Source organism: Enhydra lutris, unplaced genomic scaffold (genome assembly GCF_002288905.1).
Source record: "Enhydra lutris kenyoni isolate GAN:26980312 unplaced genomic scaffold, ASM228890v2 scaffoldscaffold25, whole genome shotgun sequence".
Lineage (NCBI taxonomy): Eukaryota > Metazoa > Chordata > Mammalia > Carnivora > Mustelidae > Enhydra > Enhydra lutris.
The window spans coordinates 6,687,565-6,706,089 of NW_019154109.1; the positions used below are offsets into that span (position 1 = coordinate 6,687,565).

General features: G+C 54.0%; 1 protein-coding gene across 2 annotated transcripts; it reads left to right on the forward strand.

The window, feature by feature from the left end:
- Positions 1–751: 751 nt before the first annotated feature.
- On the forward strand, positions 752–14,357 carry LOC111150991 (proline and arginine rich end leucine rich repeat protein). Of its 2 annotated transcripts, XM_022508672.1 has the most exons (3): positions 752–968; positions 8,556–9,535; positions 11,753–14,357. In XM_022508672.1, exons 2-3 carry the CDS (start codon positions 8,572–8,574, stop codon positions 11,926–11,928), a joined length of 1,140 nt encoding a protein of 379 aa, XP_022364380.1. In that variant the 5' UTR covers positions 752–968; positions 8,556–8,571; the 3' UTR covers positions 11,929–14,357. The 2 variants fall into 2 exon arrangements, with proteins under 2 accessions (XP_022364380.1, XP_022364379.1); XM_022508671.1 differs by lacking the exon at positions 752–968 and having other exon boundaries at positions 7,912–9,535.
- The last annotated feature ends 4,168 nt before the right edge of the window (positions 14,358–18,525 follow it).

Below are 18,525 nucleotides of genomic sequence, written 5' to 3' on the forward strand. Positions count from 1 at the left end.
TGGGATGATGTGGAGAGGGGGCATTTGGATTTCCTCATGTACTGTGTGAGGACCATACAGCCCGGGATCTCTCCTGAGCGTGAGATTATGGAGAAATTGAAAGAGACACTGATATTGTTCACGTGAGCTAGGGACAGAGACTTCAGTTCTTACATCAAATCTTCATTCTGTCTGCCTGTGCTGTGTGACTCCCAGGCCAGACTCGTCCCTCTCTGGTCCTCAGAGCATCCCTCCGGCAGCCAAATCAAAACCATCTCCCTGGCAGTTCACTGCCCAGCAAGACCCCACTCCCTTGGAACCCTCCCAGAGGAGGTAAGAAGGGCAGGGTGGTCACTGTTCAGAGGAAATAACCCACACCCCTCACTGGTTTGGGAATGTAACACCAGGGAGGTGCTAGGCATCAGAAGCCCTGAAATGGTGAGGAGGAGGAATGGGACAGGCTGGGGCCGGACCCAGTTACGCAGCTCTGGCCTGTACAGAGCTTGCTTTTCATGCCTTCTTCCTCTGTTAATTTGGCTTGTTTTCCAAACGTGGGTCCAACCATCTCCCCCCCAGAAGCAACAGCGGCAGAAGGAAATGTTATTAAAAACGAGTCCGTTAGTGGGCATGGTGTGTGGATGGAGTCTCTGGGAGTTTTGGCTGCCAAATAAAGACTTTATTGTTGTCATTCCTCCTTTCCCAAGCTCCCTCCCTCCCTCCCTTCCCCCCTCCTTCCTCCCTCCCTTCCCTCCTCCTTCTCCTCCCTCCCTACAATCTGCCTGTCCCTCCCCCTAACCTAACCTCCCCACCCCACTAGGATCTGGTAGAAGAAAAGTCAGGCAAACACGAGCACGCAGGCACCACTGGGAGATCAGAACTTCTAGCTGGCTCTCTGCTGCCACAGCTCCACCGAAAGGGTTGGGGAGGAAGAGGGGGAGCCCTGCCGGGGGACTAAGCCCACAACTGAGAGGAGAGGCAGGTGCGTGCAGGTAAGCCAAGTGGGGAGATGGGGGAAAGACCCCTTCCTCCAGCAGGTTTCCTCCTATCTATCTATCTATCCCACTGATCTTGCTGATCTTGTCTCCATCTCCCCTACCTCCCTCCCTTCTTTCCTTCCTTCCTTCCTTCCTTCCCTCCTCCCACCTTGTCTCCTCTTGATGTAGGAAAGACACCTTTCAGATGAGCTCCAATAAGGCTTCCACATTTCTTCTGAGCCCTCCTCCTCTACCTTCTCTCCCTCACTCTGCCCATGTATTTGCTCCATGCAGAAGTTCAACGTTCTTGGTTCAGAGGTTTGCTGCAGCACAGGGAGTTAAGCTGAGCACAGTATTCCTACACAGCAGGTGTTTCTATGGAAACCTGACTCTAGAACCCATTTCTTCGCACCTTTCACATATCGTCACACACCACCACCGGGGCGCACACCCGTCACAGGGAGGCTGCGTTTTCACTGCACACGCACACATAAATACACACACATGTAGTAGAAAGATGTCCTGTCCGTTCACCTCCACACTCGGCATCCCACATGCTGACCTGGAGCACGGAGACCAGCTGCCTGTAGACACACACATACACATACACACACACACACACTCCATCTTGTCTTTCACACTCTCACATGCTTCCCCAGCTGGAAGAGCAAAGAGAAAGTGCGTCTTCCCACTGAGATGGCAGAGCCAAAAGAAAATCCTGTGTCCTAAGCTGAGGCCGAGAGGAAGGAGATGAACCAGAGCAGGAGCTGGAAGGGGGTTTTTCATTCTTTAGAACTTAATTGGGTAGGAGGGAGAAAAAATGCCTTTACAACCCGCACAGTATCTTCCCAGTAGCTCTGCCTTTCCCTCTCTGGTCCAAACCACTTGGCTTTTGGAAAGAAAGGGAAGAAAGCAACCCAGCTTCCAAGACTTGGAGGTCTGAATTCCCAGCTCTGGGGGTAGCTCATTTGTTTTTTTTTCCTGCAGGCAGCCAGAAAATGCTTCGCTTTAAAGCAATTTCAAAATCATCAGGCAAGGGAGCCTGTGGCAGAGGGCAAGGAGACAGTAATTCCTTAATCAGTCAGGAAGGGGAAAGCTAAAGTGGGTCATTGAATGGGGCTCCTTTCCAGGTAGCCCCTCCCTCCCCGCAACTTACTCAATTCTGCCACAGCAGCAAGAGTGTGTCCCAGGGCAGGTCGGTGGGCAGATCAGGGTCGCCAAATATGTTTGATCTTCAAAATCACCTGGGGGCAAGGTGGGGGGCCCGAGAGCTTACTAAAAATATAAATGTCTGGACCCGTCACTCCAGACCTTCCAGATGGAGCTCAGGAATCTCCTGTTTAATGGTTGAGGGGTTCCTGACGGTCAGTCAGGGTTTGAGAACCTGAGTCAGGGGCCTGAGAGAGACCTGAGCTGGGAATGAAGAGCCCAGGACTCAGGGCAGTGTTAGCTGGGCGGGAGAGCTGTGTGGTCTCCTGGACAAGAGCCGTCTGGTAGAGGACCTCCAGAGTGTCCCACATGGGCCACCGTCTTCTGGGGCATGGGAACAAGCTCCTGGAGGAATAGGGAAGATCTGCTGTGGGCTCTCCCCTCCTTCCCTGCAAGCACCGGCAACCACATCCTAGGGAACATCCCAGAAAGTTCCCCCAAGAGAGCTCCAAAGAGCTTGTTTCCTCTCACTTGCTAATGCGCCTGCCCTGGGCACTGGACTGGGCCTTTCCCCATCCCTCCTAGATCTCCTCTCCCCCTGCCCCACAGTTGTCTGTCCTGATGGGCTCAGAGCCAGGACAGGCTCTGCACTCCTCCTCCCCCTCCCCGGTGGGCAGCCCCATTTCCTGGGCAGGTGAGGGAAGACTGTCAAGGCTGGAAGGGGCAAAAAAGCCAGGTGCAAAAGGTTGGGAGGGGAAGTCAGAGATCACAGGGGGCCCCAGAGCCAGCTAAGGAGGTGAGACTGAGCCTTCCCTGGCCAGCATCCCCACAACTGAAAAGACAGAGTGAGCCTTCCCCCCACCCCAGGTGACTGGGGGCTTCTGTGGTCTCTCCAGATAGTTGGTTCTAAGACCCATGTGTGGCGTCACAGACCCCAAAGGGAGGACGCTGCTCTGTGTAGAAGAGCTGGGGGAGATCAGTACCCACCCGTCTCTGCCTTTGGGTGGAGGGCAGGGGTGCCCTCTGGCTAAGCCAGAGGGAAAGAGACTCAGTTACTTTGAAAATACGCCCACAGCAGCTTAATGTTCACTGAGCACTCACTTTAAACACATTTGCTCATTTAATCCTCAGAACAATCTGACAGGAAGCTGTTAATACACCCACTTTACAGATGGGGACAATGGAGCTCAGCAGAGGGACGTTTGCGCCAGCGGATCCAGCAACAGGAGACTTGCAGGGTTGGGACCCGGCTCTATGAGTGCTCAAGGCATCAGACAGATTCTTCGAGGCTTTCTTCAGGGGTGAGGGATGCTGGGGGATGGAGGCAGGACGAAGGGTACAGTGAGGCACCAGGCTGTCAGAGGACAGCCCTCTCCCCCTGCTCCATTCCTAGCCCCTCAGAATGGAAGACTTGCTCTTCTGGACTAGTGGCCTCAGGCCAAAAAAACTTCATTCTGTTTACACTTTGCCTTGTGGTAGACGCTGAGGAGACAGATGGTCTCTCCATAATAGTGTTATATTTATTTTTAGTATTTCTTGATCTGTGGTTCATTTTAAAGTCGCTTATCACACTTGATTCTGACAACAACTGGGTGAGGAATATAGGGATAGGAAAATGTGTTATCCCCGTTTTACAGGTAAGGAAACTGAGGCTGAAGACAGGGTCACATAACTAGGTAGCGGAAGATGGGCCAAGAACCCTCCCCCCAGGTCTGGTATCCCCACTGTCCCAGGCAGCTCACCCTTACACTGACTCACCCCCCAGGAAAGGGACGGCTGCATCAATAGTGTTGAATTCATCACTGCCTCCATATCAGCCCGTTCGTTCCCTGAGGACCACATGAGCCCTACTTGGAGGGGCTCAGGCAGCCTGGAGGGGAAGGCGGCCTGTCTCAACTCCTCTGCTAGCAAATGACCACCTGATTCTCCTGGCTTCCAGCCTCCTTCTGGGCTTCTGGAAGAGATAAAGGGAGCCAGACAGCTTTCAGAGGCCTGGGTGTAGAACAAAAAGAAGGGACAAAGAAAGAGGGTCACCCCAGTGTCCATGACTGTGGCTCTGGGGCCAGGGACAGCCCCTTTTCCACAGTGGGGTGACTGGCTGAGTTAAGCCATGGAGGCTTAGAGATGACCAACTAGGCAGGAAATCTGGCAAGAACAAGACCGCCAGTGAGTACAGCTGACCCTTGGAAAAGCACAGGGGTTGGGGTGCCAACCCCCACAACACAGTCGAAAATCTGCATGTAACTGTTGCTTCCCCCCAAACTTAAGTACTGATAGCCTACCAGTGACCAGAAGGTTCGCAGTGGATTAACACATATTTCGTATGCTAATACTGCATTCTTAAAATAAGGTAAGCTAGAGAAAAGAAATGCGATGTGAAAAGTCATAAGGAAGAGAAAACACGTTTATAGGACTGTACATACAGGTACTGAAAAATGTCTGCGTGTGAGTGGACCCACGATGTTCAGACCCGTGTCGTTGAAGGGTCAACTGGAGTGTGGAGTAATCCTCCTTCAACCCCCAGGGGAGACACGCCCAACCTTCCTCCCAGCCCAGCCCCAATCCCACACTCTCCAAGTAAAGCCAATCACCCTTAAACTTGCCCGTACTGATGTGACAAACCCACGTGAACTTCATCCCAGCCCTGCCCGGAGCCTCAGCATTGCGCTAGTCTTGGGCGTCCGAGCCTCAAATGAATGAACTCATGAGCCAGGCAGGGATGAGGGCCAGTTCCCTTTAAAAGTCAGTCTCCCTAAAGAACTGGCTCTTTTATAAATAAATAGGTGAAGAGAGGAACCCCCTGCCCCTGGTGGAGATTTTCTGCTCTACAGCATGCCTTCATGCGAGTGATCTCATTTCGTCCTCCTCCTCCTCGCACAAATGATGAGACTGGGGAGGAGGGTCAGAGCCAGGATGCGAGCCCAGATCTCCAATACTTGGAACTGAAATTCCAGCGAGAACTCTCGCAGGAAATGTTCCCAAGCGAAAGAGTGGGTGTTGGCTTGGGCTTTGCCCCCGTGAAGCAGCAGCTATCCTGAGCCGGTGCTGGGGCACGGAACTGCAGGTGCTGGGGCACGGGAGCCCGACCACGGAGCGGGGAGCACTGCCCGGCGAGAAAGCTGGGGCTGGGGAGGTGTGCCTACAAGAGCGCACGAAATTTAGAAATCGTACCCACTCCTGACCCACCCCAAGGGTGTTTATGATTGGACGGAAGGCTCTGGAAGGCAGGAGAAGAAAGTGTGACTTCGGGCTTCGGAGTCCAGGGGCCTCCACCCTGTCACACAGATTCTGCTTTCGGGGACTTGGGACCTCGCTGAGGACCGCGGGGAGCAAGGGCTGCCATCAGGACCTCCGCCTCTGGACACTTGGGCTCCAGCAGGAATAGGCGTTGCCCAGTGTAAAAAGCCTTAGAAATGAACTCTGTTTTCTCAAGAAAGAAGCATGGAGACACACACACACACACACACACACACACACACACAGTAGAAAGTGGTTGAGCCCTGGGGCTTAGAAGGGGAGCTGAGCAGAGGCAGTGTTTCTCCATGGAACAGGCACAGAGAACTTTTCCTCCGAACCCTCCTCATGGCTCTGAGAGGAGCTTGGCCAGCCTCAGAGGTTTGGAATGTAGAAAGGTCAGACAGCGGGTTGGGGGTTGGGGCCTGGGGGTGAGGGGAAGATAAGAGAAGTTCCGGAAGGGTCTGATGCAGGAGCTGGGGATGGGGAAGACTTGTGCTCACTGTGGTTGGAAGGAGCACTGTCCCTCCTGACCACGAGCCCCTTGGGGACACCCGTGAGCAAAGGCCAGCTGCCCAGTCCCGGAGCCCCACAGAGGGGCCTTTGCTGGATGCTCTGGACAAGTTTTACTTGCTTAACTCAAGGTCTGATACCTGGTAGATGCTTCTGGTGACAAAGGCAGGGAAAGGAAATGGGGAAGCCCGCAGCCAGGGCTGGGGAACCTCCCTGAAGCAGCGCTTCCCATCCCGAGGGACCTCTGGCTTATCTCCGGCTCCCAGGTAATCAGAAAATAAAGAAATGCTAGAACAAATAGGGCCACAAAAATTGGGGCTTTTAAAAATGTTTGCATTCCTCATACTACTCTTTAACCACTCCTTTAAAGGGCATATGACTGCGCTATCTTCAAGAAAATTATGGGACTTACGAAACATTAATTCATAGTTCATCAATCCTAAGGGGTGAACTCGAGTTTACAATGGTTGTCTGTTCTTTTCAGGCCTGTGGGACTGTTGGATCCTCAGCTGGAGGTAAAGCCAAGAATCTAACTGCATGGTTCTTCTTCGTGACAGGAGGCCCAGGGAAATGACCCTCGTGGACCCCCTTTGAGAGGCCCGCCTGGGGAGGGACCCCCTAAATGGGAGATGGAGAAGTAACAGAAGCCACAGGGCAATCTCTTCCCCCCTCCTTCCCTCTCTCCTCTCCCTCCCTCCTTTCCTCCCTTCCTCTTTCCCTCCTTCTCTCCTTCCCTCCTTCCTTCCCTCTCTCCCACTTTCCCTCATTCCCCCCTCCCTCTCATCCTCCTACCCCCCTCCTTCCCTCCTACCTACTTTCTCTCTCCTTCCCCCTCTTCTTTCTCTCCTTCCCTCCCTTCCTCCCCCTTCCTCTTTGCCTCCCTCTTTCCCTCCTGCCCTCCCTCCCATTCTCAGAGTACTGTGTAAGGACTCACACATACACACAGTGAACATGTGAACATGAACTTGGTTATGTGTGTGGTGCAGGGAGGTGTGTGTGTGTGTGTGTGTGTGTGTGTGTGTGTGTGTGTGTGTGCACACGACAGAGAGCGAGCAGGGTAGGCATGAAGGGCATGTGTGAAAGGGGCAGGGAGACACCCTCTACCCCCTGGGGTTGTGCTCTGCCCTCTCTCACCTTCAGTGCCTCCTGAGCACCTGGGCCAGGACTAAGCCTCTGGTGAGCAGTTTCTAGCATCTTCCTTTGAGCAAAGCCAGCAAGAAGCATCCAAGGGAGGCCTGTAAGCTCATGTGGGCTCAAAGGAAATCCAGTGAGAGGCCCGGCCCAGGGGCAAAATGCCAGGGTCCAGATGCAGCTGGGGACACAACGTGGAGGCTCCCCTCAGGTCAGAGAGCCTGTACCCCACCCCCCCCACCAGACCTCCAGAAGGAGAGGGGCAGACACCACCTCCTGAGGTGGCAGCAAGGTGGGCCAGGGGAAGCAGTGTGGGAACAGAGACGACTGAAGGCCCCAGTGGGGGAGAGGGGGCAGGACATCCAGGGGAGGTAGCTGGGGGACATGCCAGTCAGTGGGCAGCCCTGGTCCTCTCGCTGTTCTTCAAGCTTGATTCAACTCAACCCACGTGATCCCCTCTGAAGGCTCATCAGAGCCCCTGGGGAGCACAGCCCCAAAATAGCCCTTGGTGACTTATTCCGCTATGTCACGGGGGCCGGCAGGAAATTCTTCTTCATATCGTCTCAACACCAGCAGCTCCAGTGGATATGGGGGCGGCGAGACCGAGTCAGAAGAAATGAAAGTGATTTCCCCACAGCTTTTGATCCTTGCCCTGTTTATTTTCACAGGAGCCTCCACATCTGGGGAGAAATTCTTGGTGTGCCTCTGGCTGGCAAAGAGCAGCGTTCCCTGAGCCCGGGGTGGTGGTGGGCGGGGGGGGGGGGGGGCGGGGGGAGTACAGCATTTTCCTTTCTTTCCAGGACCTCCACAAGCCCTGCTCTGGAGGGCAGGAGACCCCCTGCCCAGGTTTTTGTCCCGGGTTTGCTGTTCAATAGCTTCCTCGCCTGGGCAAGCTGCTTCCTCCCTCCAGGACCCCCCCCCCCATTTCTGTAAATTGTAGAATCTGGGTTTGAAGGGTGGATTTCAAATCATTTTTAGCAACACGGCTCTTCTTTCAAATACATGCTTTGGTCAAACCTCTCTACACAGCTGATTTAAAAATACAGAGTGGCTAAGGTTGGCACAGGGGCGAGCTGGGGATGTCCCAGGGCTGCCCACTCAGTCTCCCTCCCTCGGAGGACTCCACAGAACTGGGGGCACAGTCTGAAAACAACTGAATTGTGGGATCTCTAAGGACACTTCCAGATGGACCGCTTAGGACCCTATGGCTCATGCCTCCTAACATCCCTCTTCTAGGAACAGGATGATTTGCTCACGCTGTAAGTGGGGAGACCAAGCACTTGAGAGGCTAAGGGTCTTCTCCAGCAAATCCCAGAGCTCCTGAGTCACAGCCGATGTGCCTTCTGCCAGGATGGCTCACCCTCACCAGAGCAGGCTAGGTCTTTGGCTGGGGGTCCTGACCCTCAAGTCCATGTTATTTTCTTACTTGCTGGGTACAGGCAGACAAAGAGATGCTTTGACAGGTCTCTCCCACAGCCCCCCTGGGACCCATCCTGGCCAACTCTTGTGCCAAGACAGGGCCTCTAATTCCAGAGGTCCAGCAGGCTAATAACTTCCTGTGTCTCCTCCCTGCAGGTGCGTCACCTGGACCATGAGGTCATCCCTCTACTGGCTCCTCCCACTTCTCCTCATCTTGGCCTCGGTGGCCCAAGGCCAGCTGACAAGGCGACCAAGACCCAGGCCCAGGCCCAGACCCAGACCCAGGCCCACACCCAGCATTCCTCCGCCCCATGAGCCATTGGAGCCTACAGACCTGCCCCCTCCTCTCCCACCAGGCCCCCCTTCTATCTTCCCTGACTGCCCCCGGGAATGCTACTGCCCCCCGGATTTCCCATCCGCCCTCTACTGTGACAGCCGCAACCTCCGGAAGGTCCCTGTCATCCCCCCCCGCATCCATTACCTCTACCTGCAGAACAACTTCATAACGGAGCTCCCCGTGGAGTCCTTCCAGAATGCCACCGGCCTGAGGTGGATCAACCTGGATAACAACCGGATTCGCAAGATAGACCAGAAGGTTCTGGAGAAACTGCCCAGTCTGATATTCCTCTACATGGAGAAGAACCAGCTCGAAGAAGTGCCCTCGGCCCTGCCCCGGCACCTGGAGCAGTTGAGGCTCAGCCAGAACCAGATCTCCAGAATCCCGCCCGGCGTCTTCAGCAAGCTGGACAGCTTGCTGCTCCTGGATCTCCAGCACAACAAGCTAAGCGACGGCGTCTTCAAGCCCGACACCTTCCAGGGCCTCAAGAACCTCATGCAGCTCAACCTGGCCCACAATATCCTGAGGAAGATGCCCCCCAAGGTGCCCACGGCCATTCACCAGCTCTACCTGGACAGCAACAGGATCGAGACCATCCCGAATGGCTACTTCAAGGGTTTCCCCAACCTTGCCTTCATTCGCCTGAACTACAACAGGCTGTCAGACCGGGGGCTCCCCAAGAACTCCTTCAACATCTCCAACCTGCTCGTGCTCCACCTGTCCCACAACAAGATCAGCAGCGTGCCCGCCATCAACAACAAGCTGGAGCACCTGTACCTCAACAACAACAGCATAGAGAGTGAGTGGGGGCGGGGCGGGGCCATGGCCATGGCCACGGCCTCAGCCAGGGAAGTGGAGGCTCTTATTGCCTCAATCCCTTCTAGGAGCTTAGGGCGAGGGGGGCGGGGGTAGAGCAAAAAAGCACCGAGTTTGGCACTGGACTTCAAATCTTTACCTTGCTACTTACTGTCTGTGTGACCTTGGACAGATATTTCCCCTCTCTGGGAAGTTTTCTCACCTGTAAAATGAGAATGGGAATAATACCTTCAGTCACAAAGTTGATATGAAGATTTAATAGGTTAATATGGACCAAGTACCATGTTTGGAGGGTAACAGCTCTTCCTCCCCATCCTTTCTCACTAGCCCCAGCTTCTCTGCTCTCCAGATCTACCGGTAAGGTAGACATGGAACGTGGTCTCGAACATTCTCGTGAAAGCAAAACAGTGACATGTTCTGAATGTCACTTCTCTGAAATGTCCTGGGCCTGTCCCCTGCACAAGCTGGCAGCTGGGAGAGGAAGCCTGAGGCTAGGTTTTGAAGAATCTTAAAAATATGTACATAGCAAGGCAGCTATGTACTCGGGGTAGGCAGCTGGGAAAGATGTGGCAGCCAGAAGAGCATGCCAGTGTGCTGGTGCTTTCTGAATTTAGCTGGAAGGCTGGACTACTTAATCACATAAGATAGCACATTTCAGGCAGAATTTGCCCAAGCTAAATCCATACAGGGTCCTGGGCTAGGGGTAAAAATTGCAGCCCGGAAGCAGAGGCTAGAAGTCCCAGCTTTTCTTCGATCAACAATGTCAGCTCTGAGCAAAGTATTGACAGAATGCTTTAAAAGCAAGAGAGAGTATTATCTGGTCCTTGAACTAAACCAGGCTCCATCCACACCAGGAATGTAGCAGCAGTAGGGTTGAAGGGGATAGTGGAAAGGGCAGCACCCCTAAGAGAACATTAGGAATCCTTCGTTTCCAAGCCAAAGAATGAGAGGGAGATTGTTGAATTTCTAGAATCTTGAAACAAATGAACAGGTTCATTCACTCATCTGGGATAATTACGAGAAGTAGGGGAGGGCTTTTTTTGAAGCTTGCAAAAAACAAATTCAGGAAAAGGGGAAACTGTTTAATTTTATCCTGCAGGTCGTAAACTGATGGAATGCGTTACCCCAAAAGCTAGATAGGCCAAAAATCCAGGCAGAATGGCCAGCAGTCTCTCTCGGGGTGTGGAAGGGCAGGCTGCTAGGGGACATCCAGCCCTTGGAGGCTGAAGTCAGAAAAATCACACTCCCTCCACCTGTCTCCTCTGTGCCCAGCCCATCTCCAGTGTCACCAACGGACAGAGAGGGTGGAGCCCAGCCCTAGGTCAGTGTGATAGCCATGTTCTCAGCAATGACTTCATGCTGCTTCCGGCCCTGTCCTTGACAGTCTGCACAATGCCTTTGCCAATATCCTCTAATCTGGAGTGACGGGCAGGTACCACTCTCACCAATTCACAGATTTGGGAACTGAGTGTCAGGGTGGTAGGTCATAGTCCAAAGTCACAGTGGTCATGCGAAAAAAAAAATCCACTGATTTTCTGCTACTCCAATGATGAAGAGAGAGGAAGAAGGAGACCAAGTAGAAGAAGAGCGTCACTAACAACAACGCTGGCCCTACAGATGATGAAAGAAGCAAGATTTAGGGGGAAGAAGAAACTCATCCAGAAGATGACAAACCTGCTGTCACCTCACCAGAGGCAAAGGAGACAGTGGAATCTTGTTTTCCATTTGAAAGCCTACCACGCGGCTGACCTGTCCAGCTTATCTCCTTAGGATATCTCTCTGTGCTAGTTACTACTCCCGGATTCCACCGTGACCTTCGTTGCCTCTACAACTTCCTTCAAATCGGGAGGTCACTCTAGTGGAACCCCATCCCCCACGTCTCCACCTGCTGTGGTCCCACCCATCTCTGAAAGTCCAGCTTCCTGCTGACTTCCTCCATGACTCTACTGAGTGGATTTCCAACAACAATGGTTGATTGGTTCTGACTTAATTGATTCTAAAGTAAAGTGAGCCTGGGGGTGGGTAGGGTTGACTCACCCTTGGTCACACATTCTCAAGGTCAGCCAATTCCAGAGAAGAGCACTCCAGTTCTTATCCTCAGCAGCCCACCCCATTCTCCTTCCTCATCTTTGCCTCCAGCCTTGTCTGTCCCTATCTCCCCACCCACGTACCTGCTGACTTCTCCCTTCTTTCTCCACAGAGATCAATGGGACCCAGATTTGCCCCAACAATCTAGTTGCCTTCCATGACTTCTCCTCGGATCTGGAGAACGTGCCACACCTCCGCTACCTGCGGCTGGACGGGAACCATCTGAAGCCACCCATCCCACTGGACCTCATGATGTGCTTCCGTCTGCTGCAGTCCGTGGTCATTTAGGCCTTACTCTGCCCCCTGGATCGCCTCTGACCGCACTTGAATGCTGGTGACCCCGGTGCCTGTGCCCACCATTCATGTCCTCTATCCTCCTTTCTCATTCCCAGCTTTGCCTTTCTTCTCCCACCTTCCCGAGGCAGGGACTAGCCACGTGCTCTGCTGCTCCTGAGGCTTTTAGAGCAAGCAAGACTTCTAAGGGCTTGATTTGGTTCACCCAGCTCAAGGACACCCACTGCACACCCGCACTTCTGGCCCAAGCAGCACAGAGCTGTGCCCAAAGACAACCTCTTTTCTCCTCCTCCTCTACCCTGACACTCCCGGTAAGTCGGGACCATGGGCTAACATCTGGAACTTGGTCCCGGCCGAAGCAAGCAGAAGGTGGTCAGAACAGCCCAGAGGTGAGGTTTGGAAAGTCCTGCTGGAGACTCCAACATCATGGGCAGCTCTGGCCCCGACAGACCCCTTAGCCACGGATCCTGCCTTCCAGAAATGCTGCTCTGCCGCCCTGTTCGCTGGCACCAGACGTTGTGCTGGCTCTTTACCAGCCCGTGTTCTCCAGCAAGGAAGTACAAAGGAAGGGCTGAAAGAGGGTGGAGGGTCAGGGTTCCCACAAGGGCCTGCCTCCGGCAGTTTCTTCACAGGACCGGCTTGGGCCCTTCTCAGCACACGCCCTCCTGGCTGGGCCTCTATCTCAAGAGTAAGAGCAGGGAGTCAAGGAGAAGAATAGTTCCAGGAACTTGGAATCAGCTAGTGGGAGAGGGGTGGGAGTCAGAGCCCCCGGGTGGGCCCCCTGTGGGTATGGATGGGGCCTGTAGCCCCCTTGCCGGTCTGATGCCTGGGCCCCTCGGGTGTCCATAGGGTCTGGTGCCACCAGCCCCACCCCATCATCTGTTCTCAATCAGTGTGATGGCCCAATCCTGTCCAAAGCCCGGAAGCAGTTCATGAGAAAGTGTTCTGGAAAGGGCGGAGCCCCGGAAATCTCCCAGAAGCACAGATGGACTTCCCCATGCTAAGACAGGCACATCAGTGACACCTGGTGGCTGGTGCAGGTCCCAGCTGGCTCCTGTCTTCCTCACCTCTCTTTGGGTTGGTTGTACAAGGTCAAGGAGCTGGCCTCAGGTTCCAACTTGAAAAGCCATGGGCCGTGCGCACAGTTGCTCCTCTGGGATGTAAAGGATGCAAAGTGACAGAGGTCTTGAGGCCAGGGACTGATGTCCACCATGAGTGAGCACAAGTGGGAACCTTCAGGAACCCAGGTGAGGATGTGGTTTGTTCCTGTTTGCTGTCTGACCTTGCGGGTCCCTTCTGCCCACAGCCCTTGAGTCTAGAAGCTAAGGGGGTAGATAAGATGCCCCGCCCAGGTCCCTCCAACATTCACGGTCTAGTCCAAGGCTCCACTCTTTAAACCGTGCTCTGGTTCTCTCTTATCCCAGCCTCTCGCAGTAATTTATTCCCTATATGGACTGTCCCTCCCCCTTGAAAATCCCCTCCCCTCTGCCTGGGCCAGGTGAGTGGCTTGGCTGGCCTCCAAGCAGAGCCTGGGCCCCACAGGGCTCACTCACCTTCCCCCTCTCCTTCATTCCTCTAGTAGACGCTGCCCTTCCACAGCTCTCTACTGTGTACGGCGGTGGGGGGGGTAGTGGGGGAAGGGAGTGGAAGTTCTAGAAACAAGTAGGACAACATGCCCAGCCTCATTAGGCTGAGAAAAGTTCCAGAGATTTTTTAACAAATTGGATTAAGCTAGGTCCCTAACTTCAAGAGATTCCCATTATAGTCTATCTCACCTTTCTCTTTAGCTCATTTACAGAATACATGGCCCACTTCCTCTTAGCCTCCTTCCCTCATTCTCCCATATAACTGCTCCGTCTTTCCTAGCTACCGCTGGTTTCTCCAAGGCTCCTGCTTAAAGTCAATATATTACCGTGGCTGTAAGCAACCCGGTGCTAAGGCCTGGATAAGCCCCGCTTCTGCCCTGCCCTCACCCCTCACAACATCTGCCCCTCGGAGGAGGCCCTCAGGGGAGCGTGGTGCCTGTGGTCCCCCTGGGGACAGGGGACATTTCGGCTCATGCAAACCTAAACTTTTGTTTCAGCAGCAAAACCATCCCCATCATCTCATCAACCCCATGTAGATGGAGTCTCTTTCCTCCATTGCTCCCAGCAGCTGTAAGCTAGAGGGGATTTGGGTGAAATTGCCTTTAAGCGATACCCCACCCCCACCCCAACGCACAGACACACACACACACACACACACACACACACACACACACACAATGTGCTGACCTCCCGCAGATTTCAGGAAGCCCCTCCTCCATACACAAGTTCATTCTTCCAGTGCCACCGACACCTACGTACACAGGTGTGTGAGTAGATGTGTGGGTTACTCTACATATATCTGTTCCTTCTTCAAAACCATGATAACCTTGTGAAACAACTTTTACACTCCAACACGCTTCACAGCAGAGGAAATAAAGGAATATGAAAAATCTCCTCCTTGAACTTGACAGCGTGAACAAGTCAAGACTATCCTGAAGTGCTCTCGCCTTCTCCCACCCCCACCCCGCCCGCCTCCCCACCTCTTACCTGGTTCCAAGAGATGGGTGGAGAAAGGATCTCATTCCTAAGAAACTCTTAAGAAAACAATTCCAAAGCCTTCTCTTGGCAAATATCCCCCAAACTCACAACCGTCATGAAAAATTGTTCCAAAAGTCAGATCAGAAATCCGATAGCTGCATTTGAAGCCCAGAGGCTCAGATTCCTTCAAACCACAGAAAGCAAATTGCTGAGGGTCTCCCAAATGCTCAGTCTGGGGCCAGGTACTGAAAGACACAGAACAGTCACGGTTCCCCCACCAAGGGCCACTGACAGGCTAGTGGGCAGCTCCGGGTAAGGAAGACAAACCAGAGGCAGAGCTGTACTGGGGCGAAGAACAAAGGTTCTCCAGGCTGCACAGAAGGGCGTGAACCGGGTGCCCGGAAGTCTGTCTTCAGACAGAAGGTGGATTCCGGAAGTGGGCTTGTGAGCTTCCCCTGCACACATAACCCTCCCCACCCCCCGTTTTCTTTAGAACGAAAACTGTCAGATGCTCCCTGCCCCATCCACTCTGCCTCCTTAACACTTGCTTTAGTTCAACTCAGCAGGTTTCAGTGGACCTCAACTGTGTGCGAGGTTCCCAGCTAAGAATTCAAGGGCAGTTAATATCCCGGTCCGTGCCCGTGAGGAATTCTTAGCGTGGGAAAGGGGAAATCCCATGGAGTGATCCCATGTCCTACGTGTTTGGAGTGATGCAGGGTTCAACGAGCACGGTGGAGAGGGCTTCTACCCCCGTGGAGGGACGCCAAGAATGGCTCCTATCATTTGAGCTGGATCTTCAGGGATGAGTCAGATTTTGCCTGGTGGGGAAGAGGTGAGGGGAGCACAGAACCAGGAGGGGAAACAGCACGAGCCAAAACGTAGGAAGGCATGGAGAAGCGTCTGAGGAAGGGAGAGGAATGTGATCAGGTCACAGAGTTATGTGGCTACAGGCCCTCAGCAGGGAATATATCCCTGTTGTTCAAAAAGCAGGAGGGTTCCTGAAATTTCCACACCCGCCCATGAAAGGGGCAGCAGCAGGGTCAGCTGGCCAGACTCCTGTCCCCACAGCCTGCCACCTCCTTTTCATCAGCACGCCTTGTGCTTCTCCTAATGAGCCCCGGGGATCAGCAGGGCCCCTGACCCTCCGGCCCCCTCGTGCCCACTGGCAGGGAGCTGAGCTGCACGCCACCACAGCCCAAGGGTTAGTGTGTTCTCACACAGGTCACACACACCTGCCACCGACCGTCCTGAACTTCATGGGAACTAGAGAGTGTGACCGGTGAGCTTGAAAAGGAGAAGCACGAGTAGAATCTGGGAGAGGGTCCCAAATGAGACTACTGCATCGGAAGGGGTTCTTTACAAGGGTGCGGGGGGAGCCTATGCATGCACCCCAGGAGACTGGCTGTGCCTGTGGGGTCCCGAAGAGCTGAAAAAGTATGTGGGGGAGGACCGATTGTAGGTGCGTGTCACCGAGAAAGTGGGGAGGGAGAGTGGGAGCAGGCGGCAGGGGGAATGAATGAACAGTCGCATTTGCTTTCCTTGCAGGGAATAAATGGCGTAGGATGGGAGGAAGAGCCAAGTGCAGCCTGCCTTGGGGGACGGGGGTGGGGGAACGGTTAGGCTCTGCCTGCAGAGCCCAGGCTGTGGAGAGAAAGTCGGGGAGGACAGAGCGCCAAATGTACCATCTGCTTCCTGGGCATCCTGCTGGCTCCAGGGCTATCTCTCCCTCCCCCCTGCAGAGCCCCTGTTGGTGCCTCTCCCCAGATAGTGGGCTGCCAGGGGCATGGGAACCGGCATCCCTTTGGTGAGCAGGTCCTTGGGCTGGGGGATGCCGCCTCCTCACCAGCTGGTGCCCGGGAACACGGCAGACCGTGCACTGTACCCTGGGCCAGGCTGGCGATCTGCCCCTTCCCCGGCTTTGCCAGGACAGAGATGAGTTCTGACAATGCCGTCTGTTTCCAGGGCATCGAGGCACAAGATCTCCAAGCTGGGGTGGGCAGGGTGGAGGGGATCAGGTGAAAAGGGGCAGGATCATATGAACAAAGGACAGTGCTCAGGCCTGAGCCTCAGGAAATCTAGGCCCAGGCTCTGGCTCTGTGTGACCTTGGGTAAGTCACTGCACCTAGCTGGATCTCTAGTTTCTTGTCTGTTGGATAAGCTGTTTGGACTAGATGATTTTCGTGGCGCTTCACGGCCAGGATTCAGTATCTTGTGAGGGGGACGGAGCATTGAAGAACTCAGGTAAACACACAGCACCCACCCACCCCCCACCCAGCTCCTGCCTTCACACCACAGGCACGGCACAAGAAATTGAGGAAAAGAGAATCTCTCTGACATAGACGGCTTTGGTGGGGCATGGGGAAGAGGATTCTTCTCAGCCTCCTGAGGAACCCACCCAACGGCTTCTGGGGTTCCTGATCAGGGCTCCACCTCAGCAGATGAGAAAATTTCTTGTATCCTCATTGCCACCATCATCATCATCATTGTTGGGAAACTTGAAGTTGGGCTTCGAATCCTACCTCATCCCCCATTCACCTTCTCTTGGGCCTGCCCCAGCCTTCAGCACCTCCCTCTGGTTATTTTTGTTCAGTCACAGTCCTATGTTGGGGTCCAGGTGGTGGGTGGCTGTGAGGTCACTGTGCCTTCACTCAGCCTCTTTGAATCTTTGGATACCATCCGAAAAAAAAACTAGAGAGGCAAGCCCTGTCCCTCCTGAGCGCTCCATCACCTGCCGCCCGCTCCCCTAGAAAGAAGAACCTGCCAGCGCTCTTAACAGTGGTCTGAAAAGAGAAAAGCAGCAGACAGAGAAAGAGGAGAGGTGAGGGTGGGAGGTGGGGAGGGGTATGGCGGGGCGGGGAGTGGAGCCAGTGGAGAGAAAGAGAGAGAGAGAACTCCCTCTCACCAAACAGAACACGGGGATGGGGGACCCGCTGAGCAAAGAGGAGGGGGAACAGCAGGACTCCAGGAAGAAGAGAAGTCTGACTGGTCACATGCCCCCTTGGCCAGCTCCCCACCCAACCCTGGCCCACTGCAGACGACCTTGCCACCAGAGTCCCCACTTCTCTGGAAGCTGTGAGGTTCTGTTCTACAACAAGAATAAGCGCGGGGTAAGGTTCACGGTTTGAGGGGTGTTGGGCTTATTGGTATAGAAATGAAGGGCTAGGGTGCAGTCCAGTGGCCAGCTTGGGCTGGCGGAGAATGGAGGGAATTTAGGACTCCAGGCTAGAGAAGCTGGAGGGTGGGAGAGGGGGAAGGCTCTGACGGAGAGCTCATTCTTGCTACTGCAAAGGGCTTACCTCTAGCCCAGCGAAAATGAACAGAGGGGGAGAATCTGCTAGACTCTTCCGTAGCCGGCTTTGGGGAGGGCTCCACTATCGGAGACGCATCAGATTCCTCACACCCACGCCACACACACTTCTTCCCCGGTCTGTGCACATGTGCATACACTTACACACGCTCATCACGCACATACAGAATCACCTGGGCACGTGCGCAGACACCTAGGGAACGCTCTAGATGCGGACACACTCACTCCCACAACTACCTACAAAGAACATTTTCATTTCTGCAGTCATTTGTTTCTAAAAAGGTGCATTTAGAAAGTGTATTTTGTAAACCAACATCCTTTTTTAGATCATATGTCTGTTTTTAAACCCATGTGCTCTGAGGGCACTAGGTGTGCCCTGTTTTTTTCTGTACCCCCAGAGGTAAGTCCAGTGCCTGGGACATAATAGACACCCCATAAATGTTTGTTGAGCAACGGGGTGACAGAATGCATAATCTCTTAAAAAGCACAAGACTCCTTGATGACGAAGTTTCTCTAAATCTGGCTTCGTGACTAACTGCAGTACTTGGTGTGTGTGGTTGTGTGCGATGAGTAAACGAGCCTTTACCGGGTGTCTACACACGCCTGTGTGAGTGAGTAGAAGTGTGTGTGTGCAAAGCATGTAGGCACTAAAGTGGGGTGGCGGTGGGAGGGGCTGTCAGGAGACATAGCCCCCCCCACCCCGACATAGCCCCAGCCTCA

Excerpts from the sequence above, each read along its gene's own strand:
- LOC111150991 (XM_022508672.1), top strand. The coding sequence starts at position 8,572 with ATGAGGTCATCCCTCTACTGGCTCCTCCCACTTCTCCTCATCTTGGCC. Across the intron at positions 9,536-11,752 it reads CAACAACAACAGCATAGAGA|AGATCAATGGGACCCAGATT; the intron begins GTGAGTGGGGGC and ends CTTTCTCCACAG.